General features: G+C 40.0%; 1 protein-coding gene and 1 long non-coding RNA gene across 3 annotated transcripts in view; both read left to right on the forward strand.

Moving 5' to 3' along the window:
* The window catches only part of LOC145447775 (uncharacterized), a 244,252-nt gene that overhangs the window by 187,973 nt on the left and 28,316 nt on the right, over positions 1-27,963 (forward strand). The gene's annotated exons all lie outside the window — the stretch shown is intronic.
* LOC145449136 (cullin-4B-like) overlaps positions 3,933-27,963 on the forward strand; it is a 31,427-nt gene continuing 7,396 nt past the window's right edge. The window contains exons 1-14 of one of the 2 annotated variants that reach the window (XM_080327601.1): positions 3,933-4,133; positions 5,335-5,450; positions 5,523-5,689; positions 9,261-9,380; positions 10,292-10,365; positions 10,914-11,076; positions 12,288-12,460; positions 13,909-14,095; positions 17,280-17,472; positions 18,776-18,880; positions 24,099-24,295; positions 25,574-25,684; positions 25,744-25,854; positions 27,399-27,569. In XM_080327601.1, the coding sequence (XP_080183727.1) occupies positions 4,111-4,133; positions 5,335-5,450; positions 5,523-5,689; positions 9,261-9,380; positions 10,292-10,365; positions 10,914-11,076; positions 12,288-12,460; positions 13,909-14,095; positions 17,280-17,472; positions 18,776-18,880; positions 24,099-24,295; positions 25,574-25,684; positions 25,744-25,854; positions 27,399-27,569 (1,911 nt within the window). In that variant the 5' untranslated portion in view covers positions 3,933-4,110. The remainder of the gene's footprint in view (positions 4,134-5,334; positions 5,451-5,522; positions 5,690-9,260; positions 9,381-10,291; positions 10,366-10,913; positions 11,077-12,287; positions 12,461-13,908; positions 14,096-17,279; positions 17,473-18,775; positions 18,881-24,098; positions 24,296-25,573; positions 25,685-25,743; positions 25,855-27,398; positions 27,570-27,963) is intronic. The other variant, XM_080327602.1, reaches the window with a different exon arrangement.

The following is a 27,963-nucleotide window of genomic DNA, read 5'->3' on the forward strand; positions in this document are numbered from 1 at the left end:
CGCGCTCCGCGCAACTCAACATAACTTAATTTTTCGATTTTAATATAGCAGCGCCCTTCTCAATCTGAGCCGGAATCGGAATCGTCTGCTCCTCATGAAAGAAATTTGTTTATGGTACATTTGGGCGATTTTAAGATATTTCCCCTACCGATACAATCGACAATCCTGATCGGGGGTTAAGAAATAACAGCATGCATTATCATTTATAACTTGCCACAAATTTTCGAAAGCATGCCCTCCATGAACCCTACCGATGAATCTGATCATCACATGGGCTGAGAAAGGATAAATATTTGATAGTAAGATGTGATACTGCTACTATTGATTACGGAATTCATTCGTGAATCTGAAAGATTTTTGCGCTCTGCGCGACAATATGCAATCCCACCAACTATTCATAACATTGCCATTGCCACTCTCGATTTCGACGCGTACAATAGGCCTTTTTGATAAGTATAATAGTCCGGAATTCACCGGGAATGAATATGGACTGATTAACATGGGTATTTTGCGTCCAGTTAGCAGGGTTGTAACCAAGTCACAAGGCTCCGAGTCACAAGTCAATTTCACTTTTATATTTTTGACTCGAGTCAAGTCGAGTCATTTTCAATTCCCACCGAGTCAAGTCCGAGTCCAAGTCAGCGAACAGAGGATCGAGTCCGAGTCATGGTATTATGACTCGAGTCCGAGTCCAAGTCATTGTGTTGACTGCTCAGATTCCATTTAAAGTCTTCCTAAACACACTTTTTTTAACTCTGTTTGGTGATATGAATGGTTCGCATTTATAATATATCAATTTGCCTCACTTTTAGCAGTTTCTGGTCGCATTGTCAAGCACCAGTACCAACAAACGAAATCCCAAAAGTGTGTTGGCTTCGAAATTACAATGAAATGTATGTCTTCGCCGTCTGAATCTCAAGTCAATGACTTGCTTCGAGTCATGCGCAATGACTCGAGTCCAAGTCGAGTCAATACACAGATTGACTCGAGTCGAGTCATTTCCGTATTTTGAGAAAATGACTCGAGAGTCGAGTCGAGTCATCCAAAAATCGTGACTCGAGTCTGACTCGAGTCGAGTCATGACTCGAGTCATTACAACCCTGCCAGTTAGTTCATTACGGCTATGCCCTGGAATGCGGCCTTGGGCTGCATAAGTAATCAAAATGCATCCGTGATTAGCAAAAAGGTTGCCTACCTCTGTATTAGATGATGTGCTCGTTTTGACATGACGATAAGTGCGGGGGTGGGGGGTGGGGGGGGGGTCAGGGGGCGCAATTTTTTTGACCATCGCCACGGGGGGCGCAAGTCCAAAAGGGTTGAGAACCGCTGTTATAGAGATATGTAGGCTACGTCTAAGTCAGTGGTTCCCAACGTGGGCGATGTCGCGATATGGTGGTCTGGGGGGTCCGCGCGAAAATTGGTAGGGACCAAATACATTCTGTGGACCCAGTTCTACCCTTACAAGTCTAGGAAAGGCCGATAAAATGTGCTCGCTTGTACCGAAGCGCATAGAAAAAGTATCAACAGCGCAGCGTTTCTCTGCGACGCGATTGTACATTGCTATTGCCGCGACGTCAGCTGATCCCACTCTCGCCGCTCGGCCGCATCCTTGCTCTTGAGCTACTCTCTGGTTTCGCCAGACAGCATTGTTGCGTCACACGGCCAATCTACTCAACAATGAATAATTTGGGGCTGATTGTGGGGGCTCCAGGGCCATGAGTGGAATAAAGTTTATATTTTCGCAAGCAGTACCGCGTCAGCTTTCGATTGATACCCGATTCATCAAATTTAATGCTCGGCAAGCCGGTCAAAAATGACCGTCAAATTGCCTGTAGCCAAATGGAAATTGTGACGTGATACAATTTCATTCAACCGTGAGATTTGCTTGTGTCGACACCATATAGGACTATAGATTACTAACCTACGGATAGATACGCAGGTCCCGTCGTTACGCTCCGGCAAGCAGTTACACTTGTTGCTGAGCAATCTAAAAGCAGCATATTTGGTGGTGTTATAACTTGCGACCCGGGGGTGAAATTTAATGAAACTGGTCTTAATTGAGAGCTACTGTCGCACTGATTCTGAGAATACAAATTAAAATCTTGTCGGGGAAAGGGAACCACGTCAAAACATCCCTTGAAATATGAAAATCGGCATTGTTCTGAACAATCGCTTGATGAAATTGCAATTGTTACGTTCATCGTGTTGAGGTGGTGCCATTGTTGGAACAATGCCGATTTTCGGATTTTGAGGGCTGTTTTGAGGTGGTTCCATATCCCCGTCAAGATTTTAATTTGTATTTTTGGAATCAGTGCGGCAGTAGCTCTCGATTAAGACCAGTTTCATTAAATTTCAGCCCTCGGGTCGCAAACTATAACACCACCAATTATGCTGCTTTTAGATTGCTCAGCAACAAGTTTAACTGCTTGGCGGAGCGTAACGACGGGACTTGCGTATCTATCCGTAGGTTAGTAATCTATAATAGGACACTATGGTTTAACTATAAATAGATTGGCATTGGGACGCAGCAATGCTGTCTGGCGAAACGAGAGAGTAGCCCAAGAGAAAAAGAGCAAGACAGCATTGTTGCGTCCCAATGTCAATCTCCATAACAATGAAAAATTCGAGACTGATTGTGGGAGTTCCAGGGCCACGAGCGGAATAAAATTTATATTTTCGTAATCAGTGCAGAGTCAGCTTTCGATTGATACCCGTTTTACCAAATTTAATGCTCGGCAAGCCGGTCAAAAATGACCGTCAAATTGCCTGTAGCCAAATGGAAATTGTGACGTGATACAATTTCACTGAGGCGTGAGATTTGCCTGTGTCGACACCATATAGGACACTATGGTTATATTATAGATAACTAACCTACGGATAGATACGCAACACGCGTCGTCACGCTTGCTTGCCCGGAGGTAATCACTGCTGAGCAATCTGAACGCAACGTAATTGCTAATCCCATAGCTGACGACCCGAGCGCTTAAATTATGTAAAGTTGGTCTTATTTGAAAGCTACTGTCCCGCTGATTCTGAAAATATACATTAAAATTCCATCAAGGCAATTGAACCACGCCGAAATAGCCTTCAAAATCTGAAAATCTGCATTGTGCCAAACGATTGCAGCGACGCAGCACCATGAACATAACAATGGCCCTTACGTGCTTGCGATTGTTCAGAACAACGCCGATTTTCAGACTTTGAGGTGTATTTCGAGGTAGTTCCGTTGCCCTGATCAGGATTTAATGTTAATTTTCGAAATCAGTGCGACAGTAGCTTTCAAATAAGATCAACTTTATTTAATTTGAACGATCGAGTCGTCACCTGTGGGTGTTGCGTTCAGATTGCTCAGCAGTGATTTCCTCCGGGCAGCAAGCGTGACGACGGGTGTTGCGTATCTATCAGTAGGTTAGTTATCTATAGTTATATATAGTTTAACCAAAATTCTCAAAACAGAGGACAAAATCTCATAAAGGAGGACATTTAGGCGTCCTCGGAGGACATTTTCAAAAACCCGAAAAAGGAGGACAAATCCTCCTAAAGGAGGACGTATGGTAACTCTAAATATTTGGCCAAATTAACTTCAAACTCGCATGGTTGACTTTTCCGCTGTTTCTGCTGTTTCTGCTTTTCCGTCTTTTAGGGATGCCCTTTATTTTCCATTAGCAGCAGATCCCGAAATCGGCGTGAGGCGTGATGATGAAACCATCGCATATGTGTTGTATAGGGTTACCAGATTTTGGAGGACGTATGGTAACCCTAATGTTATATCGCACGCAATTTAAACGTATTCAGTCTGAGTTGGAAGGTATATTGTAAAAATTCGAAGAACATGAATTGTAATATCATCTGGGCATCGAATCGGAGTTCAGTACTAACTTACGCCATTGCGATGTCCTGTGTTGTGTTTCAAATTGATTATTGCGGTTTATACGGTAATTCATGAATTTAGACGTTTTATCCATCCTCTTTTGCATCTATCCAGTGCTATATATAGTTAACGTATTTAGGATTCTGTCACTTTCGTTGAGTGGCTACGCTGTGTACTGCCGTACAAGCAAAGCTCTAAAGGAATTATAACATAGAAGGTAGGCTTTTAGTGCGAGGAAGATGGTTTCGAGAAAAAGGAAGTTGTAAGTGTTTTAAGTGAACTACAGTTATTGAAAATAAAAATATATGATCGATATGTGGTATATGTATATTTATATGATATATTTTCTATGAAAATACAATACGCAATGCACAAGATTTTGACATCAATCGCTTTGTAATCTCAAGTTGGAGAACTTCTTATGATAGGGCGGAGAAAAAAGTGTAGTGTATTTAGGTATTTTGTCAATTTGTTTTGTGGACAAGTTGACATGTCATTGCACAGCGCTATTGTATTCTTAACATTTCATCAAATATTATCTGATTACCGAGATACTTGGTGTTGCGACATTGAAAACCAATGGGGTAGTGTTTCTCATTTCTCAATATAGCTGTAGCTGGTGTCCTGGAGATGCCAGGGCAGTCCTGGAGTGATGTTTCAAAGTCCCTTAAATATTGTTAACATTGTAATCAGAAGTCAGTAGCCTAAACTCGAAAATGCTGACAAAATTTTGCTTTCAGAAATATTCTTTTTAAAAAATTTGATTTTACACAGAAATCAGGATCCGTTGACTTTTTGACGACAGCTGACTGTTATCAAAAACCGCAAACTTTGATTTATCTAAGTAATACATTAATAATCATGAATCAATAATCAAAACACTGATTGTCGTGACCTGAAGTAATAAATTAATAATCATAAATTGATAATCAAAACACTGATTGTCGTGAGCTAATTTGTGAAAATTGACTAGGCCTAAACCAATTAATTCATTACAATAGCAATTCGGCACTAAGAAATGTCAGATCTATTTTGATAGCATGAACCTGCTTACCATCGTTGTTGATATACAACGTTCTTTCCAATACTCTACTAGTAGCTACGACGATTAGCCTACCCCTTATGAGTTTCAACCGAAAATATTCATTTCAATTTGAATATACTGTTCCATTGTTCTTCAATAGATCGAGAGCAAAATAACACCCCATTTAAAGACTATTAACGAATGGAATTTTTCAAGTTAATGATGGTTAGCATAATAGCTTTGCTTTGGAAATACCGTAGTTATTTCAAGGCAATGTGGATTCATTTATTCATAAATAAGGCGGAGAGCTTCTTGGAGGTACATAACTTCAATGTACAATGTTCTTTCCGATTCTCTATCAGTTGCTGACTGCTATGCCTGACGAGTGTCAGCCGAAAATTTCCAGATTCATTTCGATATGAATATACTTTTCAAATAGGGTTGAGGATATGAATCGTGACTTGAATCCAAGAAATGGCTCCACAAAATCAGGACTGGGTATCGGACTTCAACCTACCAACGCGCCGAAAAAACTCAAAATAAAAAACTTTAAAGGTAGCTATTCAATTGGTCCCGCTACTGTTCAATGTTAAACATCCAGGCGATAATTCGTTTTTCATCTTCAAGCGAAACCTTGTCTTCCACAAGATTATGAAAATGTAGCGTGGAAAAAGTTGGAGGAAGCGGTCTCTGCAATTCACAGATCATCGTTCATTCGTTACAATCTTGAGGAGTTGTACAAAGCCGTAGAAAATCTGTGCTCTCACAGAATCCCGCAGTCGCTTTATGATCAGGTAAATATAATTCTTGGTAATTCTAGTTCTCTAATTAGAGCGAAACGCGGATAATCTAATCTGATTTGTGAAATGTTTGTATTCTCTCATTTTAAATCTAATCTAATTTCAGGTTTTCGTGTAAACACTACAGAAAAACTGCATAAAAGTGTTTTTGTGAATTCAATAAAATTATAATCCAATTCTAATCTGGAAAATAATATGTAGCTATAATAATAATTATACTCTAATTCGGAAAAAAATTCAGAAGTGTAATTGAAATTCTAGTCTGATTTGGAAAAGCTGGAAATTTCCTAGTCGTACAAGTTGTAGTTCTAATTCCTGATTCAATTCTAAATGTAAACACATTTTGTAAGAATGGTAACAATAACAACCATTTAAATGGCTCCATACTATTACTGAGAATGCTAATACTGAGATGGACGTTTCTTAGAATGCTATTACCGAGAACTGACATTACCGAGAACGTACATTACCGAGAATGGACATTACCAAGAATGGACATTACCGAGAATGGCCAATGCCAAGAATCTAGCTAAATGTAACGGACGTTGTGAAGAAATTAATACCTGAGAATCGGTGCCGCATATGTGGCAACGCCGTGATGCACACACGCGACCTGTTCATATGCATAACATGCCTGCATTGCTTATATTGCATTCTCGGTAATGTCCATTCTCGGTATTGTCCTTCTCGGTAATAGCATTCTCGGTATTGACCGGACACCCATTTAAATACTGTTTTGCCGTGAAATTAAAGGGGCACTGCACTCTAAAAATGATGTGGTCTCAAATTGAAGGGCGAAACGAAATAAAAATTTTGGCCCCAGCCGTTTTCTTCAGAACGCCACCGTAATGGAGCTGCAATGTATTGAAATTCCCACATCAACTTCACGCTCCAACAGTGACGCAGAGATCGGACTTTATATAGTTGTCAGCCGATGTTATGAAGGAAATATGTCGTACACGCCAAGGTGGCTTAGATACCGCGTTCAACGGAAGATGTCCAGTAGGGTTGTCCATAATTTGGAAAATCTCAAAATTTATGCGTATCCATGTCTCATTCTATAGATTATAGTTAAAAAAACGTCAATGAACCTGCAATAAGCTCACGGGAAAGTCGTTAACATTTGTCTAAATGCGTTTGAAAGTAGCTGCCATTGATTGGGCGTGTCAGCGACCATAGAACGGCAAGCAGACTCGTAATCACGAAATCACGGCGTTTGATTGGCTAATCTGCTATGCTTCAATGATCACGACGTTGGCGGCTTGTTGATCAGTTGGTCAATGAGTCGGCAGACGGCGGTGATTCTGCAAGTGCATTGTAGGTTGGTCCGCAACGAATGATTTAGGATTAATTCAGAGCATGTTGAATGACGAAATACATGATGAACTATAAGAACAGCTGCTTCGCAATATCTTTAAATACATGACTGGATGGCTTATTGTGAAGGTAACCGTTGTAGCCTGTATGCCTTGATTTCATTGACGGAAAGCACAAAAACACGTGGAAAAATACTGCAAAGGCGCTTATGCAAGTGGCAAACGAATTTCTAGGTTCAGAGGGGATGTACCATCATTGAATACAAATATAAAGCTTGACATTGACACTACTTTGTCTGCTCTTATTAGGCTGTTGTCGTGGTGGTACATAATTGAAATTGAAGTCTTGAATGCTGTAAGGGCTGAATGAATCAGTCATTTATGCTTGGCACTTGTCAGATTCTTGCAGTATAATGAATCATACCCACAAGTGCTGTCAAAATCCTCAATGATGCCGGGCAAAGAGGTCTAAAGATAAAGCACAGACTGTGCTGGTAGGATCAGCAAAAAGACAGTTTGCTTGCATTGCTTAGCATGTTCTTAATGAATGTTAGATCATTGCCGGCTGCATAACGACTAATGCTTGAATCAAACCAGACATGGACATAACAACGATGGATTGAAGCGGTGTGGTAGTTACACTCTTCTACCTGGTCGGCCCACATATCTTCTGAGCATACAGGATTGTGTCCAGCATCCATCTCACATGTTATGCTGCACCAGTTTGGTGATGTCTAATATGCCTTACCTGCACCCAGAAAAGCAGGACCACTTGGCGTAATCTCAAGCATATCATATAGGTATTTCTTGGATCTATACTTTTAGTTCTCTAAGTTCAAAATCATTCGCTGTTTCACCTCTGTCATGCCTGTAAGGGGCTATTGTTGCTCTAAACCTATCGTTACCTAGTTTTAACACTAAAACATTCAATGACCAGATGTCTCATTTTATTATTAAATCACCAATGTACAATGCGCTTACATAATCATTGCCGTTAGTGATCTCCTTGGACTAATAGAAGCACATAATCAGCAAGCCGCTGCGGTCATGATCATTCAAGCATAGCTGAATAACCAATCAAGAGACGTGATTTAGTGATTACTAGTCTTCTCGCCGTTCTATGGTCGCTAAAACGCCCACTCTACGGCAGCTACTTTCAAACGCATTTAGACAAATGTTAACGACTTTACTATGAGCTTATTGCAGGTTCATTGACGTTTTTTATCAGTAATCTACAGAATGAGACATGGATACGCATCTTTTTTGAGATTTTCCAAATTATGGACAACCCTAAGTCCAGTCAGGAGATTTATGTCAAAATCGGGCCTAGCGTATTCTAATTCCTTCATAACATCGACTGAAAACTATATAAAGTTTGATCTCTGCGTGACTGCTGGAAGTGAAGCCCCTGTGGAAATTTCAATACATTGCAGCTCCATTACGGTGTCGTTTTGAAGAAAACGGCCGCGGCCAAAATTTTTCTGTCGTTTTGCCCTTCAATTTGATACCACATCATTTTTAGAGTACAGTGCCCCTTCAAGTTTCTTTTCTCCGCATCAGCAACTAATATAATTAGCCACACCTTTTCTTGAGTAATACGACTGAACTCTGTGTGTCCTGAATGGAAACCGCAACAGTGGGATGTGGGATCACAAAATCATTTATAACTAATAACAGACTTGTACAAACTATCAGTCTAGTTAGTTGATGGTCAACTGACTCTTGGTTTTTCTTGGTTCTAGTTCTAGTTGCACATTAAAAAAATGTTTAGTTGCCGAATAACGACAAACATGTGTATTCGTTTGACATGAATCGTGATATCAGCGTTTTTTGAGTAGTTCTAGTTACGAATTTTTAAACATGAGTGGTTTTAGTTGCGCACTTGAAGATAGTTGCCAAACAACTAAAAACATGTGTCATTGTTGGCGTGAATGGGGATACCGCTGTTGGGTTGTGTGATGTTCATTGTTTGTGATATTCATCACTATGAGTAGTGTCGTAGCCAGGGCTCGAAACCCCTACCATTTCAAACTTGTACTGATGTTCATGCGTAAATCCGATCCGATAACATTGAAATTTATAAGTTGTTTGAAATTGAATCGAGTTACTTGTGAATATTTATAGGTCGCTAGTTCTAGTTTTAGTTGCGAGATTTATAGAGTAGTTATAGTTGTGCATTTTGTAAATCCAGTAGTTTGCACTTGAGTCTGATTTATAAGCAATTCCCGACTGCGTATTTTATATCTCAGCTACGAGGCGTCTGCGAAAGACATGTCCAAACGCAGCTCGATGCCTTCCTAGAAGATACGCAAAGCGGAGCGTTTTTGTCGAAACTAGACAAACAGTGGAGAGATCATTGCCAGCAAATGGTAAGGAATCCGAGTGCAAACCTATCGCTGTCCTTCTGTGTCTCATTGTAGTCAACACACATTACGCATACACTTATTAATGTACCTGACAAGAAGAACGATTATGATTTATATATATATAATATAGTTAATAATTATGACTAGAGCCCCAGCCGGTTATTGGTTCGCCAATAATATTGAGTCAATATCTCACTATGAAAGAAATATCTGTAATTTTCGTGACGTCACAGCATGGTAGTAGGGAATGAGAGAACTATAATCTGTGACTTCCGGACTGGGAATATTTGTGTATTTGTTAGAGTTTACATGTGTCCACAGCTTTCTAGTTTATTTCATGTCCAAGTGTAGCAATACCTGAAAAGCTGTTAAAATGAATGAATTTTTTGAATTTTTTACAAAAAATGAGATTTCAAATTCTTCTTTCTTTCAACCCCATGAAAATGGTAATTTGCCTAAAAGAACGATGCATAACAATTTTTGCTTGTTTCCAACCAGCATAAGCGAAGTTATCGCAATTGTAACTATTAAATTTGCAAAAATAGCATTGATGGTGCATAATCCCAGAATTAATGATGAAAATCTTAAATAACTTCACTTCTACTGGTCAGAATTGCGTCAAGTTTGTTCTGCATCGTTATTGTAGACCACTCCACAATTTTATTGGGTTGGTAGTGAAATTTGAAAAAATTTATTTTTGTTTTTTTGTAATAAATTCAAATTTTCAATTGCCTCCGCGGAGGTTGGTATTCAACCAAATTTGGTGTGCATCATTTTTTTAGACAACCTAACAATGTAATCGGTGAATCCTCGGAATCCGAATAAAAAAAAGTTTTTTTTTACATCACCTTTGCGGGGCTGCCATAATAGTGAATTTTTAGGCTTGCTATCATTGCTGTTTTCAATGTTTTTAGGTGATGATAAGATGTATCTTCCTAGTTCTTGATCGGACTTACGTTCTGCAGAATTCAATGATACTTTCACTGTGGTAAGTTCCTACCCAACCTACTCAATTCAGTCCTGGATTGCACTTGGCACTAGATAATTCTAGTTTTGTGATTAGACTACTTAGAGCGAAATGCCAATAATCTAATTATCATTTGTGATATGTTTATTTGCTTCAATTCTAATCTGATTTGGGATGTGTTTCCATGCTCTGTTTTTAATTCTGCGAAATTTAGCTGCGAAACGAGCCCTCATGGTTTCCGGCAAGAGCCAATGTTAAAACTGCAACTTTAAAACTACATCATCCGTCGTAAGATCTTTGCTTATTTTCGACTTGCGAGCGTAAAAGGGATGGCCTTTCCATGCCGGTGGCGTCATATTTTGTGATACGAATTGGTATACAAAGACAGTATTCTGTTGGATTCTCTACTAGTTGCTGACGAATACCTCTGACGAGTGACGGCCGAAAATATTCGGGTTCATATCAATATAAATTATATTATTCTATTGTAAATGCCACTGCTATTACATGAACGACCCGCATTCCCGAATTGTGTACCCGTTTCTCACGAAAACGAGCTCTATTTTCAGGGATCTGGGTCTGGAATTATTTCGATTGCACGTGATGACGAACGACGCCATGAAAGACCGTTGCGTGAACGGATTACTTTCTCTCATCGATAAGGAACGAAACCGCGAGACGGTAGATAGGACTCTCGTGAGAAGCCTCATCTCGATGCTCTGCGATCTGCAGGTGGGTGCTTACTGGTAGACTGGCCGGAATCGTGTGCCTGAGAGCGATTCGATTGTTGTAGTGTCACATAACATGATGTCAGAACAGTTAAAATATGTAGCTTTTATGCGACCGCAGAGGGTACAATGCCAATTCTATTTCGAATGAAAGAATATTTGCGATTTTTTGACCATACCCTATTGAAATTTTTGGAATAATTATTGTTCATATTCTACTACCAACCCCATAAAATTGTGAGGTGGCCTAAAAGAACATGCATAACAATTTTTGCGCAATTCCAATCGGTAGAAGCAAAGTTATTGTGAGTTGAAAGTTTTAAATTTGCAAAAATAGCATAGACGGTGAGAAAACCCAGGATTACTAATGAAAAACTCGAATAACTTAGCTTCTACGGGTTGGAATCGCGTCAAATTTGTTTGACATTGCTTTCGTAGACAACTGTACAACTACATGTTATGTATGTCGCGATGACGATATGACCAATCGAGGTTTTACAAAGTTCCACCGTGGAAAATACTATCAAAACTACAATTAACTCTACTGGCAAGGAGCGCATAATTTCAGTGCTGGAAAACATCAGCTGTCGACTTTGAATCATTAGAATTTGGAATTAATGCTAAATTGTAAATACAAATTTGTGTGCGTGAATCCATGCGCCCAGCCCAGGGTTGTCACCAAGTCGCAAGGTTCCGAGTCGCTAGTCAATCTCACCTTTGTAGTTTTGACTCGAGTCAAGTCGAGTCATTTTCAATTCGCCACCGAGTCAAGCCCGAGTCCGAGTCGGCTAGTAGATGGTCGAGTCCGAGTCATAGCGTTTTGACTCAAGTCCAAGTCATTATGTTCACTGTTCAGTTTTACGTTGAATCCTGTTCAATCCACCTTTTCGAGTGATATAGAATGGCTCGCATTCATAATATCTTAATTTTCATCAGTCGTAACAGTTTCTGGTCCCATTGTCCAAGTATCAGGACTGATAGACGAAACACCAGTAGTGTGGTGACTTAACTAGTCTCTGAAGTTACAATGTAATGTTTGTCTTGGCCGTCCCAGTCTCGAGTCATAAGACTCATGACTCAAGTAGAAGTCGAGTCAATACACAAATTGACTCGAGTCGAGTCATATTACGCAATTTAAAAAATGGCTCGAGTCGAGTCATTACAACCTTGGCCCAGCCCTAGTCGTTTTGTCGTATACTGATTTTTCGTTTTCAGATGTATCACGAGTCTTTCGTCGACGCGTTTCTGGAGAAGACGAGGCAGTTATATTCGCGAGAAGGTCAACAGAAAATGCAGGATTTCGACGTGCCCGAATACCTGCACTACGTCGACAGGAGGCTCAAGGAGGAAAAGGAGAGATGCCTCACCTATCTCGATCAGACCACGATGTAAGCGTGTTGCGGTTAATTTGCCCCGCGGCAGTTGAAAATAGCTCGAAGTTCAGAACAATTTAATATTATATTCATTAGCAGGGCACGTTTTTGCAACTTTTGCAACTTTTTTTCACAGCTTCCGGCAGCTTCCTAAATACTAGTAAGATATGTAGAATGCTGTTTTAAGCTGTTTGAAGGAATCTTGTAGTGCGACTTTTTGCAACTTTTGTCCATTTTCCTCATTCAACTTTTTGCAACATTTTGTAACTTTTTCGATTTCTCATGAAAGTATTTTCGATTTTGGTGAAATACACGGCCAAATTCGACTGAAACACCGTAAATCAGCACCGAAGTAACGCTTTTACGGGTATTTCGGGAGCTGAGCCGGAAAATTGACCTTTTTTTTTAGTCAACCGAGCAAAATGCAACTTCTGCAACTTTTTTCAAAAATAAATGCAACTTTTCACGGATTTAACTGCAACAAAAACCTGCCCTATTCATTAGGGTTGTTGAAAAATACCGTCTTTTCTGTCTATTCGATAAAATTGTTTAGTTGTCTAAAAAACGCGGCATAACACATTTGGCTCGATTTCAACAAGTTGTTGGAAACGGTATCGACGGTGAGAAATTCCTTTTTCAATGGTACAGCTATTATTATTTCGAATCCAAAATTTTGAACATCAACAGCTCTGCTTCTACCAGCTGGAATTGAGCCGGGAAACCGGGAAATTTGAACCAAAAAAGTTTTTTTGGAACAATATTCACGTTGAAATGACTCGTAATATCTTCGGCTGACACTCATCAGGGTTTAATCGACAGCGACTGGTACAGATTTCAGACGGTGTGAATATTTTGTAAATTTTTAGCGGAAAATCCAAGTCAATTTGTGCGGGATTAAAGGTCGTGTACTGCGCAATCGCTGGATTGACTCTTTAGTGGATTAGAGTATTGAAATTGGATTAGCCCTTAATAAGCAGTCAATGGACTCAACAAATGTGCGCTTGCTTTACTAATTATGGGGCTTTGGAATATTTCATCATGCATTCAAAGCATACTATATTAGCCTCCCGGTATCATTTTGGTATTCTTTACAAAGCCTTTTTTTGTGCTTATCCCAGGGATAAATTTATGTGATGTTGGCATTTTAGTATTTTAAGAGCTCCTTGGAGGTACAGTACTTCAATATTCGATTGAATAGTGTGTTCCTATTGAAAGTAATACGGATATTTTTGGTTGAATCTCGTCAGGGGTAATCGTCAGCAACTAGCAGTGAATTGGAAAGATGCATAACAAATTTGACCGGTGGAAGCGTAGTTATTTGAGATTTTCGTCGATAATACTGCGATTACCCACCGTCAAATTTGTTCTGTGTCGGTTTTGTAGACAACGTATCAACTTCATGGGGTATCCAGTAAAATTTGAAAAAAAACAGCTAGCTGCATGAAAATCGTTACATTTTACAGGAGGCCTCTGATTGCCTGCGTGGAAAAGGAGCTTATCACCGACCACATACAAACGATACTTCAAAAGGGCCTCAAATCGCTGCTGGACCAAAACAGACTTGCCGAGTTGCGTTTATTGTATTCCTTATTTTCAAGAGTCAAAACCGGGCTGGAGACGCTGTGTTCCCATTTCAACGCGTATAACAAGGTAGGTTTTCTCTTACTGTAGCCGTCAGTGACGTACTACTTCTACTTTACTGGGGCTCAGTGCTCTAGTACAGGGTTGTAACCAAGTCACCAGGCTCCGAGTCACAAGTCAATCTCACTTTTATAGTTTTGACTAGAGTCAAGTCAAGTCATTTTCAATTCACCACCGAGTCAAGTCCGAGTCATGATATTATGACTCGAGTCCAAGTAATTGTGTTGACTGCTCAGTTTCCAGTGTTAAAGTCTTGTGAAACCCACTTTTTATAACTCGGTTCCGTGATATCGAATGTCTCGCATTCATAATCTAGGGTAGGGTGGGGGAACTTGAGTATGTGGGGGAATTTGAGTACATTCGACTAAAACTTTTGCTTTCTAAACATATCAGCTTCAAATTCATCAGTTCTGCATTTATTCATTAGCTTACTATGTCAGCTCTAGATAAGACTAACAACCATCTTTATCAAAGGCAGATTATAGCTTCCAGGTGGAATTAAAAGTTGAGAATTTTTTTTTTCATTTTTCACACCATTTTTCAACTTCTTTGCAGACAGCCTAAAAATTGTGGTTGCATATCCAAAGATTGCTCAAGTTTGTGGTAGTTGATCATACTACAAGGTATGACAATGCATTTTGTCAATGGTGGTAAGAGTAAGTTTTAATTTGAAGAATATTTTTTGGGGGTAATTTGGGTATAGTAAATATTTGGTATGGGGTAAATTGAGTACACTATTGAACGCGGACTTTCTTTGTTGCACCATCATCAGAAAGGTTGCACATACTCTTTTGAATCTTGTTATGCTGATTTTGTTACACAATTATAGAGAGTTAGAACAGTAACAGGCATGATCAGGTATTATAAGAAGAAGCGAACCCCTAAATATGTACCACAGGAATTGGATCAGGCTATCAAAGAAAGTAAGACAGGAAAGAGCTGTTATAGTAGAGTCTGGAAAGAATCCCTATGAAATACTCATAAGAAAGCAAATTAGAGCAACACAGAAAATGGTAGCCCCATCAGCAAGAATCAGTTGAAGTGACGAAATGAAAAGTTTTACCCAGGCTATTACTACAGTAGTCTCTCAAGTAATGAAAAGATAAACCAGAAATGATATAGCTATGCCAAAAGGAGGCATGTTCACTTGTTCTGGTCATAACTGGTGAGGTGCTGACATCAGAAGAAAGCATGGCCAGACTTTAAGATGAAGAGAATGTATGAGCTAATAAGAGAATGTATGAGCTAAAATGCAAGAGGTCAAAACTGCAATGAGGTTGTGGTCAGTGACCATGATGAGTAGGAAGTAGCCACTCAAAATACAGTTCTGAGATGGACTTAGGGGAGTTGAAACACTTGAAACAGTTCAGGAAGAGGAAATGAAGGAGTTGGTCTGGCTAGTTATACAATACAGACAAAGAAAGTTTCTGGGGCAGGTAGGAAATATGATGGGTGGCGGTGAAACATTCGAACATAATTTTTTGTTTGATATGAATATAGCAGCCAGTTGCACATTTTCCTATTCCTCAAACATTGATGTTGAGAACATTTTCTATTTCATTCAATGAAGTTATTTCAAAGTGAAAGCAACAATTTTAGAAAGAAGAGGGATCCTCAAATTTGATTTGAACGTAAACATTTAGCGAAAATTTGAAATCGAATTATTTCGTTCAGCTGTTCCTTCTGAAAAGTTTCTGTTTAAGCAACTATATAACAGATCTTGTTCCAGTATCTTTTTTAAAAACCTGTAAATATACTCAGTTTGCCCATACAACGGGTCATTCGGGTATAACATGGGGATAAGGCTGGCTTCAAGTGCAATTTAGACAGTATACTCAATTTACCCACTAAATTGGGGTAAATTGAGTATACAAATTTGTAAAATAAAAATCACATTATTTTTCTACTGTAAGCAGATTGAATATTCAATTGATTTGCAACCGAAAATTCAACCATACAATGGAACAAATATCAACCAAACACCTTTTTATTGGACAGTTTATGAAAATGACAGCTGCCCGAACTTGAAAATACACTCAAATTCCCCCACCCCACCCCTACTAATTTTCCTCACTTTCAGCAGTTTCTGTTCGCATTTTCAAGTGACAGCACCAATAGACAAAATCCCAATAGTGTGGTAACTTTACTATGCTTCGAAATTACAATGAAATGTCGGTCTTGACCGTCTGAGTCTCGAGTCGTGTGACTTGGTTCGAGTCATGCGTAATGACTCGAGTCCATGTCACAGTCAATCAAGTCATTTCTGAATTTTGCGAGAAACTTTTTTTTTCAAATCTCACTCGCCTAATGACTAAATCGTCAGGTTGTCCAAGAAAACGATGCACACCAAATTTGACTCAATTCCAACCAGTATCGGCCGTGCAATCTTGAATTGAAATTTTTAAATTATTATTAAAAATAAAAAAATAGTTATTCAAGTTTTTCGTTGATAATTCTCGGATTATCCTTGATCCGGGGATTATCAACGAAAAACTCAAATAGTTCCGCTTCTACTGGTCAGAATTGACTCAAATTTGTTTTGCATCGTCTTTGAAGACAGCTCAACAATTTCATGGGGTTGACAGAAAAATTTGAGAATTTTTATTTTTTTATTTTTAATAATAATTTAAAAATTTCAATTCAAGATTGCACGGCCGATACTGGTTGGAATTGAGTCAAATTTGGTGTGCATCGTTTTCTTGGACAACCTGACGATTTAGTCACAAGGCGAGTGCGATTTGGAAAAAAAAGGTTTTTTTGAACAACCCTAAGCTACAGTTTATTTCAAATTAGATTAAGATTACGGAATTCGCAAAAACTAAAAATCAGAGCAATTAGATTATAAATAGACCAAAGAAACGTTTCACAAATTAGATTAGAATTAGGTTCCTGGCCTTCCGCTCTAATTAATCCAATTGAACAACTAGAAATACCTAGTTTTCTGACTTCTAGCTCTGCACGAGTAGCAAACCTGACTACGTCGACATTTGATAATATGTCTGGGTTTGAAATTTAGACTTCGAATTGAAAATCATGCAGATATGCTTTGAATTGAATTGTATCTTCATATTGAAATTTCAAAATTCTCGGCTGACACCCATCAGGGGTAATCGTCAGCAACTAGTAGAGAATTGGAAAGAACATTGCATATCAGCAATGCAACTTTGAGCGTAATACGCTGCCGTGTTTATAGGAAGTGGGAGCGGGGATCGTATGCAACCCGGAGAAAGATGACACCATGGTCCAGGAATTGTTAGATCTCAAAGACAAAATGGATGTGATCGCAAAGACTTGCTTTGCGCAGAATCAAAAATTTATCGACTCTCTACGGGAGGCGTTCGAAAGCTTCATTAACAGACGCCAGAACAAGCCTGCCGAGTTGATCGGTGAGTCGTTGTCTGGAAAAGAGCGTGTTGCAGAGGGTTGTTCAAAAATAACTTTTGACCGATTGAAATAGAAAAAATTCCGTCGAACCCATGAAATTTTTTAGTTGTCTACTGATTTGACGCGATTCCAAGCCGTGGAAGCGAAGTTATTTTATTTTTCTATCGATAATTATCTAGGACTTCCCACCGTCGGTTGTATTTTTGCGTGTCCACAAGTTTCAAGTGCGATAATTTATCTTCTACCGGTTGAAAGTCGGTGGAAATTGTTATAGGTCGTTCTTTGAGGCATGTTAACAGTTTCGTAGTGTTGACAGCAGACTCGGACAACTGGAAACTTTTCAGCAGTTCTGAATTAGATTAGAATTAGAATTGGAGCTACACAGCTTTTTCCAAATTAAATTAGAATTGGAGCTACACAGCTTTTTCCAAATTAGATTAGAATTAGAATTCGAGCTACACAGCTTTTTCCAAATTAGATTAGAATTAGAGTTCGAGCTATGCAGCTTTTTCCGAATTAAATTAGTATTAGAGCTATACAGCTTTTTCCAAATTAGATTATAATTAGAGCTACAGTTTTTTTCTTCAAATTAGATTATAATTAGAGCTACAGTTTTTTTCAAATTAGATTAGAATTAGAAATAAAGCTACTCAGCTTTTTCCAAATTAGAGTAGAATTAGAATTAGAGCTACACAGCTTTTTCCAAATTAGATTAGAATTAGAGCTACAGTTTCTTTTTCAAATTAGATTAGAGTTAGAATTAAAGCAACACAGCTTTTTCCAAATTAGATTAGAATTAGAGCTACACAGCTTTTTCTAAACTAGATTAGAATTAGAATTAGTGAATTCGCAAAAACTTGAAAGTTGGATGAAATTGTGAATGGGAAATGATTACAGCAAAAATCGGTGCATACCAAATCACAGCGCATTCCCATAACCATATTATGAGAATGGTGGAGGTCTGTACACCTAGTTTGGCTCGATTTGTACTATACCAGGGGTCATGGCAATCGCGGCCGGCGATCTGATTTGAGATTTTGGATATACGCAAAATAAAGCATTTTGAAATGCCAAAATTGATTTCAGTTTCAAATTGACAGTGAAATTTCAAAAAAAAAATTCAAATTCAAAAATTTCAATTGGGTCTCTGTGGCAACTACTGTTCGGAATTGAGCCTAATTTGTTTTTTATTTTAAGCAACCTAATAATTTCATGAGTGAATCCCCGAACCCGAAAAAAAGTTGTTTTTGAACAACCTTAGCGTCTCACCATCACAATTTATCTTGCGTGTACTTCTGTTTTCAGCCAAATACGTCGACTTGCGGATGCGGGCTGGTAATAAAGAAGCCACCGATCTGGAATTTGATAAAGTTCTGGATAAAGTCATGGTTGTATTTCGCTTTATACACGGTAATTACCTTATATGAATTCGTGGTATTTACCAGTACCTCGGGGTTGTAACCAAGTCGCAAGGTTCCAACTCACAAGTCAATCTCACTTTTATCATTTTGACTCGAGTCAAGTCAGCTAGGGGCAATTCCCTGTACAGACAACCGATGTTCCCACCACTACCTCTTCAAATCTCTTGAAATTTGGTACACGCACAGATGAGCTAATTCCAAACAGGATGAACTTTATTTCATGAAAATTGGACTTTGGGGTCAAAAGTTACGTCACTTTGAAAATTGACAAATTTCTGCTCATTTCGGGTCTGCACTTTCAGGTTTTATCAATGCAATATTCAAGAAGGTGTAGCTAGATGATAGACGACAGTTGAGATACGGTACTTGGATTTATTTGAAGCTTGTCTGATCGTCTATATTTCCAAGTGAAATTTAATGCCCTGTAGGTTAGGGTCAAAGGTTAAATTGAGGGGGAATTTGGTCAATGGTCTAAAATCAGTCAGGTGTTACACGATTTAGACTGCGGATTGCTCAAAAACATATTAAAATATTTTGGAAAATAGGATCTTAAATGAAAGTTTGCTTCAAGGTGACTTCGTTCATAGCTGTTTGATTTTGGTTTTTAGACCGTAAAGTGATGAAATTGCAGTTTCAAGAGCACACTTCATTTTCACATGGAAATGCAGTAGTAGTAGGGTGTTTTCGGACATCTATTCTGGGGTGCGTGTGGACATCATGTCTGGGGTGTGTTCCGACATCATGTCTTGGGTCGGTTAGGACTGTGTTGCCATTCGAACATCGTGTCTGGGGTGAGTTCGGACTGTTTAGTCCCTCGGACATCGTGTATGAGGGTGGTGTTCAGACACCATGCCTGGCGTGTGTTAGGACTGTGCTGTCACTCTCACATAGTATCTGTGATATGTTTGAGTTGTGCCAGACATATGACTCAGACGTGATATCTGCGCACTAATTTTATCCGGACATGCTCCGGAGCTGATACCTGCCCACTAAATACCCCTAGGCATGGTCCGAACCGGATATATGCGCGTCTAATGGACACACATATGCGTCAGACGTGATACCCGCGTCCTAAACGACGCGTTTTTGCTGATATCTGCGACAGCTAGGTATATCCACAGTAGTGGTAGCTGAGTATATCCACATTCACAGTAGAGATAGCTGAGTACATCCAAAGCTATCACTACTGTGGTTATACTCAGCTATCATTGCTGTAGATATACCCAACTATCGCAGATATCAGCAAAAACCGCAAATATAGAGGTCATATATAGACCAAATGTCGTTTACGAGGTGGGTATCACGTCTGACGCATGTATGTGTCCATTAAGCCCGCAGATATCAGGTCCGGACTATGCCTGGGGGTATTTTGTGCGCAGGTATCAGCTACGACACATGTCCAGATTAAAATAGTGGGCAGGTATCAGGTCTGAGGCATGTTTGGCGTATCACAAACATATCCCAGACACGATGTCCGAGTAGCAAACACAGTCCGGACACACCCCAGGAAAGATGTCCGAACACCTTCCAGACACGATGTCCGAATGACAACACAGTCCGAGCTCACCCCAGACACGAGGTCCGCGTTGCAAAACAGTCAGAACACACTCGAGACATAATATCTGGGGTGAGCTCGGACTGTGTTGTCATTCGGACATCGTGTCTGGAAGGTGTTCGGACATCTTTCCTGGGGTGTGTCCGGACTGTGTTTGCTACTCGGACATCGTGTCTGGGATGTTTGTGATACGCCAAACATGCCTCAGACCTGATATCTGCCCACTCTTTAAATCTGGACATGTGTCGTAGCTGATACCTGCGCACCAAATACCCCCAGGCATAGTCCGGACCTGATATCTGCGGGCATAATGGACACATACATGAGTCAGACGTGATACCCACGTCCTAAACAACATTTGGTCTATATATGACCTCTGTATTTGCGTTTTTTGCTGATATCTGCAATAGCTGGGTATATCTACAGCAGTGATAGCCAGGGTTGTAATGACTCGAGTCACGATTTTCGGATGACTCGACTCGACTCGAGTCATTTTCTCAAAATACGGAAATGACTCGACTTGACTCGAGTCAATCTGTGTATTGACTCGACTTAGACTCGAGTCATTGCGCATGACTCGACGCAAGTCATTGACTCGAGATTAAGACGACCAAGACAGACATTTCATTGTAATTTCGAAGCCAACACATTATTGGGATTTCGTTTGTTGGTACTGGTGCTTGAAAATGCGACCAGAAACTGCTAAAAGTGAGGAAAATTGATATATTATAAATGCGAACCATTCAATATCACCAATCAAATTTAAAAAAGTGGGTTTAGGAAGACTTAAACTGGAAACTGAACAGTCAACACAATGACTTGGACTCGGACCCGAGTCATAATACCATGACTCGGACTCGATCCTCTGTTCGCTGACTTGGACTCGGACTTGACTCGGTGGGAATTGAAAATGACACGACTTGACTCGAGTCAAAAATATATAAAGTGAGCCTTGTGACTTGGTTACAACCCAGGTGATAGCTGAGTATAACCAACGTAGTGATAGCTTTGGATGTACTCAGCTATCTCTTCTGTGAATGTGGATATACTCAGCTACCACTACTGTGGATATACCCAGCTATCGCAGATATCAGCAAAAACGCGTCGTTTAGGACGCGGGTTTCACGTCTGACGCATATCTGTGTCCATTGAGCGCGCAGATATCCGGTTCGGACCATGCCCAGGGGTATTTAGTGGGCAGGTATCAGCTCCGGAGCATGTCCGGATAAAATTAGTGCGCAGATATCAGGTCTGAGTCATGTCTGGCGCAACTCAAACATATCCCAGATATTATGTGAGAATGACAGCGCAGTCCTAACACACGCCAGGCATGGTGTCTGAACACCCCCCTCATACACGATGTCCGAGGTACAAAACAGGCCGAACTCACCCCAGACACGATGTTCGAATGGCAACACAGTCCTAACAGACCCAAGACATGATGTCGGAACACACCCCAGACATGATGTCCACACGCACCCCAGAATAGATGTCCGAAAACACCCTACTACTACTGCATTTCCATGTGAAAATGAAGTGTGCTCTTGAAACAGCAATTTAATCACTTTACGGTCTGAAAACCAAAATCAAACAGCTATGAATGAAGTCTCCTTGAAGCACACTTTCATTAGAGATCCTATTTTCCAAAATATTTTAATATGTTTTTGCGCAATCCGCAGTCTAAATCGTGTAACACCTGACTGATTTTAGACCATTGACCAAATTCCCCCTCAATTTAACCTTTGACCCTAACCTACAGGGCAATAAATTTCACTTGGAAATATAGACGATCAGACAAGCTTCAAATAAATCCAAGTACCGTATCTCAACTGTCGTCTATCATCTAGCTACACCTTCTTGAATATTTCATTGATAAAACCTGAAAAAGCAGACCCGAAATGAGCAGAAAATTGTCAATTTTCAAAGTGACGTAACTTTTGACCCCAAAGTCCAATTTTCATGAAATAAAGTTCATCCTGTTTGGAATTAGCTCATCTGTGCGTGTACCAAATTTCAGGAGATTTGAAGAGGTAGTGGCGGGAACATCGGTTGTCTGTGCAGGGAATTGCCCCTAGTAAAAGGTCGAGTTTGAGTCAGAGTGTAATGACTCGAGTCCGAGTCATTATGTTCACTGGTCAGTTTTCAGTTCAATTTGGTTCAACCCACTATTTTTCAACTCTGCTCGAGTGATATAGAATGGCTCGCGTTCATAATATAGTAATTTTCCTCAGTCTTAACAGTTTCTGGCCCTATTTTCCAAGTATCTGGACTGATAGACGATATACCAATCATGTGGTGACTTACTATTCTTTGAATTTACAATGAAATGTCTGTCTCTACCGTCCTAGTCTCGAGTCTTATGACTTGGTTCGAGTAATGCACAATGACTCGAGTACCAGTCAAGTCAATATACAAATCGAGTCGAGTCATTTTTCGGAAAAGTGACTCGAGTCAAGTCGGTCACCAAAAAATCGTGACTCGAGGCGGACTCGGATTGAGTCAGGACTCGAGTCATTACAACCCTGAGTACAAAGCTTCGCGCATTAGCGTAAATAAACGTGAAGTCGCAATCAAAAAAATCTCAATGTGATGTAGAATCGGGGTTACAGTCTTTGTGGTCGTATAAAAGCTACATATTTGTTCTTTCGTCATCATTAAGGCGATTTTTTTTTATATGTCAAAAAAGTCAAAATGATGTCAAAATTGGAGCGTTAGGTCAAAAAATATCACAGTGTTTTTCAAAGTTAACACTTTTTTGCAACCTGCATTTCGTTTGTATCGTAGATTTTGCACTGTCAGTGAACTTATCGTTTGACATTTTTGACACAGCCTATTTTATAGGCCTACCGTTGTAGACGGTCCATTGTCTGCCCATTGTGAATCATAAATATTCAAATGAAACAAATAGGTTGCCATGGTGTTATGCTCAACGTACCGCAATATACTAAAAGAAGCGCATGATGAAAAATTGTGATGTAGACACCATTGTCGGAATGAAGCAATATGGTTTGTCACCAGCAGTGTACGCACGACTTCAGTGTTGTCAGCCAACAACTGCTGCCGTTAAACGTTCTTTCTCCATTCTGGGCAGGCTACTTAGTAAGGACGGACACTCTTCTACCCGAGAATGTAGGAACGTATCTTTCGTTGTACTGCATAAAATTTTAATTATTTCTAGTTTTCTACCATAATGCATAATGTAACTGTGGAATTCTTCATAGGGCCAGATTTCGTTAAAATAAAGTTTTTTCCTGTAAAAACTTGTCAGTTTTTGAGGCAAAAAAGTGTTTTTCAGGCCAAACTACTTCGTAAGGACAGACAGTTCCAACCGGATAATAAGATTAGTACAATTCTAACATTATGGCCGAAAACACTTAATTTGCATACGTTAGGTCAAATTTGGTCAAAATTAAGATTTTTAAGGTCAAAAAATGTCAAAGTTATGATTTTTTAGGTCAAAAGAAATCGGACTAGTCATCATTCATACTCGAATACTTGCCTGACTCAAAGCCGAATAGCTTCATACAGAGTCAAACCACTGAGGCATTCGATTAAATTGCCAAGCGATACTAGTGACGCTGAATTCTTTAACCACCCCTGGTAGCAGCGATATCACCGAAAATCATTCACAAACTCGACCTGTTCCGTTCAGGGAAAGACGTCTTCGAGGCCTTCTACAAGAAAGACCTGGCCAAGCGTCTGCTGGTCGGTAAAAGCGCCAGCGTCGACGCGGAGAAGTCCATGCTGTCGAAATTGAAACAGGAGTGCGGCTCGCACTTTACGGGCAAGCTGGAAGGCATGTTCAAAGACATGGAGCACTCCAAGGAGCTGATGACGCAGTACAAACAGGTTTGGTTACATTACCTTTCGTGGATATATTTTAGCTGTGGCTCGTAGACGGTGACTTTAATTTGAGACCACATTATATTTAGAAGGGAAGGGACTCTTTGAGATACAGAATTTCAATATACACTAGAATAGTAGTATTTTTTGATTATACAAGAACTCATTCTGTCTCACTCTGTCTGCTGTCATAATCCGCTGACCCAGATTGTGACGACAGGAGTTAGAGTACCTTGAGTAAAACTTTTATGCAAGTGACATCTTTTTTGGTGATACGACTGTTGAAATCTCTACTAGTTGCTGAGGATTACTTCTGGCGAGTGTCAGCCGGAATTATTCGATTTATTTCAATATATATTTATTATTTGAAGGGGTTCTGTGCTCTGAATATGATGCGAAAGGGCGATTTTTTTTTCGACCTAAAGAAGGAAACTTTTGACCTAAAAATCAAAATTCTGACTTTTTTTGACACAAGCAAACTGAATTTTGACCCGACGTATGCAAATTAGGTGTTTTCCCACATAATGGTAAAATTTTTCCTCTTCATTTCTGGTTGAAACTGACTGTCCTAACGATGTAGTTTGGCCTGAAACAAACGTTTTTGGCTTAGAAACAGGCAAATTTTTACATGAAAATGTTGATATTTTAACGAAGTCTGGCCCTATGAAGAATTCCAGTAGTTACGATACGTATTATGGTAGAAATAATTGAAATTTGTTGTAGTACAACGAAAGATACTTTCCTACGCATTCTTGGGTAGAAAATGTCTGTCCTTACTAAGTAGCTTGTCAAGAATGGAGAAAGAACGTTCAACAGCAGCAGTTGTTGGCTGACAACACTGAAGTCGCGCGTACACTGCTGGTCACAAACCGTATAGCTTCATTCCGGCAATGGTTTCTACCTCTCAATTTTTCATCATGCACTTCTTGATATAAGAACCAATGCCCATGCAGTCTTGCAACAGTTAGGATATTGCGGTACGTTGAGCATAACACCATGTCAACTTATTAGTTTCATATGAATGCTTATGAGCAGACAATGGGCCGTCTACAACGGTAGGCCTATAAATTAGGCTACAAGCTGTAAAATATCAAATGATAAGTTCACCGACAGTGCAAACATGTACGATACAAACGAAATGCAGAGGTCTAAAAAATTTTGACTTTGAACAATTTTGACACGCCAAAAAAATTGCCCTAATGATGATGTTTCAATGTGTCTGCATATCGTCAATGTACATCAAAAAATGCACGAGGAATGTTGACTGTCGGTTCTGTTTCGCAGCATTTAATCAACCAGAATCAGAAAAGCAGAATCGACATGTTAGTCAACATCTTGACAATGGGATACTGGCCTTCCTACGACCCGATGGAGGTTCATCTGCCCGCAGAAATGGTATGATGTTGACAGTGATCTCGTTTAGGAATTGGGTTAACATTGCATCTCTTTACTAGGTCCGTTTGCAAGATAATTTTCGGAGGTTCTACCTCGGCAAGCACTCGGGAAGGAAGCTGACGTTTCAGCCGACGTTGGGGAGTTGCGTTTTGAGAAGCAGGTTCAAAAGTGTAAGTACGACGGCTAGCGGTCAATGAAATTGATATGCTAGAAGATGTTTGAAACTGTTAATTAACACTGCCAACCTTCAGGCTCGGACAACTAACAACTTTCTAATCGGACTAATTATTAGCAGAGGTGGTGATCGTAGACATCATTGTATCTCAAGCAGAAGTTGCGATTTACAGCCAAGTAAAAAAGTAGGTATTCGAGGCGTAGTTTCGCCCGAAAATCTCAAAATTGTTAAAGGGGCACTGCACTCTAAAAATGATGTTATGAAGGAAATAAAATACACCAGGCCAGATTTTGACATAATCTCCTGACTGGACAAGCGGACATCTTTTGTTGAACGCGGTATCTAAACCACCTTGGCGTGTACGACATATTTCTGTCATAACATCGGCTGACAACTATATAAAGTCCGATCTCTGCGTGACGGCTGGAGCGTGAAGCCCCTGTGGAAATTTCAATACATTGCAGCTCCATTACGGTGGCGTTCTGAAGAAAACGGCTGTGGTCAAAATTTTTCTTTTGTTTTGCCCTTCAATTTGAGACCACATCATTTTTAGAGTGCAGTGCCCCTTAAAATAGAAGTAGAAATAGTCTTATATCATAACTACTTGACAAAGTACTGAAAGTAGGCAAAATCTACTTTCTATGCTCTAATTCTAATTTAATTTCTGGTTTTCCTGAAAATGCTATTGTGAATGAACTGACCTTAATCACTTTCCAAGTTTTAACGAATTCAGTAATTCTATTCTAACTCGGAAAAAATAACTCACTACAATTCTAATCTAATATGGACAAAGTGAAATTTTTCACTTGCTTTTCTTCGCGTAACCCCGACATCTCTGTGAGTATACTCGTAAAAATTCTACCTCTTTTTTTTAGTGATATAGAATGGCTCGCATTCATAATATCGTAATTTTCCTCAGTCCCAACAGTTTCGGGCCCTATTTTCCAAGTATCAGTGCCGATCGACGAAATACCAGTCACGTGGTGAATTTACTGTTCTTCGAAGTTACAATGAAAAGCCCGTCTTGGCCGTCCTAGTCATGCCTTATGAGTTGGTTCGAGTCATGCCCAATGACTCAAGTACAAGTCGAGTCATTTCACATATTTAAAAAAGTTACTCTAGTCAAGTCGAGTCACCAAAAAATCGCGACTCGAGTCAATACAACCCTGTGGTGTCCGAGCATTTTAACCAGGGTTGTAACCAAGTCACAAGTCAATCTCGTTTTTATAGTTTTGACTCGAGTCAAGTCGAGTCATTATCACTTCACCACCGAGTCAAGTCCGAGTCCAAGTCATCGAGCAGAGGGTCGAGTCCGAGTCATGATATTATGACTCGAGTCCGAGTCCACGTCATTGTGTTGACTGCTCAGTTTCCTGTTAAAGTCTGGTTAAACCCACTTTTATAACTGTCGAGTCGAGTCATTTCCGTATTTCGAGAGAATGACTCAAGTCGAGTCATCAGAAAATCGTGACTCGAATCGAAACTCCACAGCCCTGCCGACCGCCTTTGGTTTTGAACGGTCGCCCATTTCATTGACAGGAAACTAAAGAGCTGAGCGTGTCTCTCTTCCAATGCCTCGTGCTGCTGCTGTTCAACGAAAACGACACTTACGGATACGAAAGCATACAGAAGGCCACGCGCATCGCCGACAGCGAATTGAAAAGGACGCTGCAGTCGCTGGCCTGCGGCAAAGTGCGCGTCTTGGCCAAGGTAGGGTGTGTCGTTCGATATGTCTGGGCAAAACCGAGTGCCGGAGTGATTCGGTCATAAGTCGAGTATTTGAGTATCCCGTGGAGATTTCCAAGGTTTCCACAGTGGAAAATCGTGTCAAAGTCATAATTCTCATTAATAAATCAACTCTGAGCGGTACAGAAGCATACCGTTTCCATTCTCGGAAAAAGGCGTCTCTCACTTTTCGAATCGTTGTCATACTTGATAGTAACTCGTGCTGGACGTATGATAGTTTGACGGGCAGGGCGCGCACATGCGCAGTGCTGACACGGCCTCTGCGCACAAAAAATCGGAAGTGATGACCTTTTTTTAGTCGTCACGCACTGTCGTCCAAGGGTCTGCGCAGTGAGCTGGTGAGTGTGCGCAGACTCGT

This window comes from Botryllus schlosseri, chromosome 10, assembly GCF_051294905.1.
Source record: "Botryllus schlosseri isolate E-star chromosome 10, Bs_hap1, whole genome shotgun sequence".
NCBI classification, from domain to species: Eukaryota; Metazoa; Chordata; class Ascidiacea; order Stolidobranchia; family Styelidae; genus Botryllus; species Botryllus schlosseri.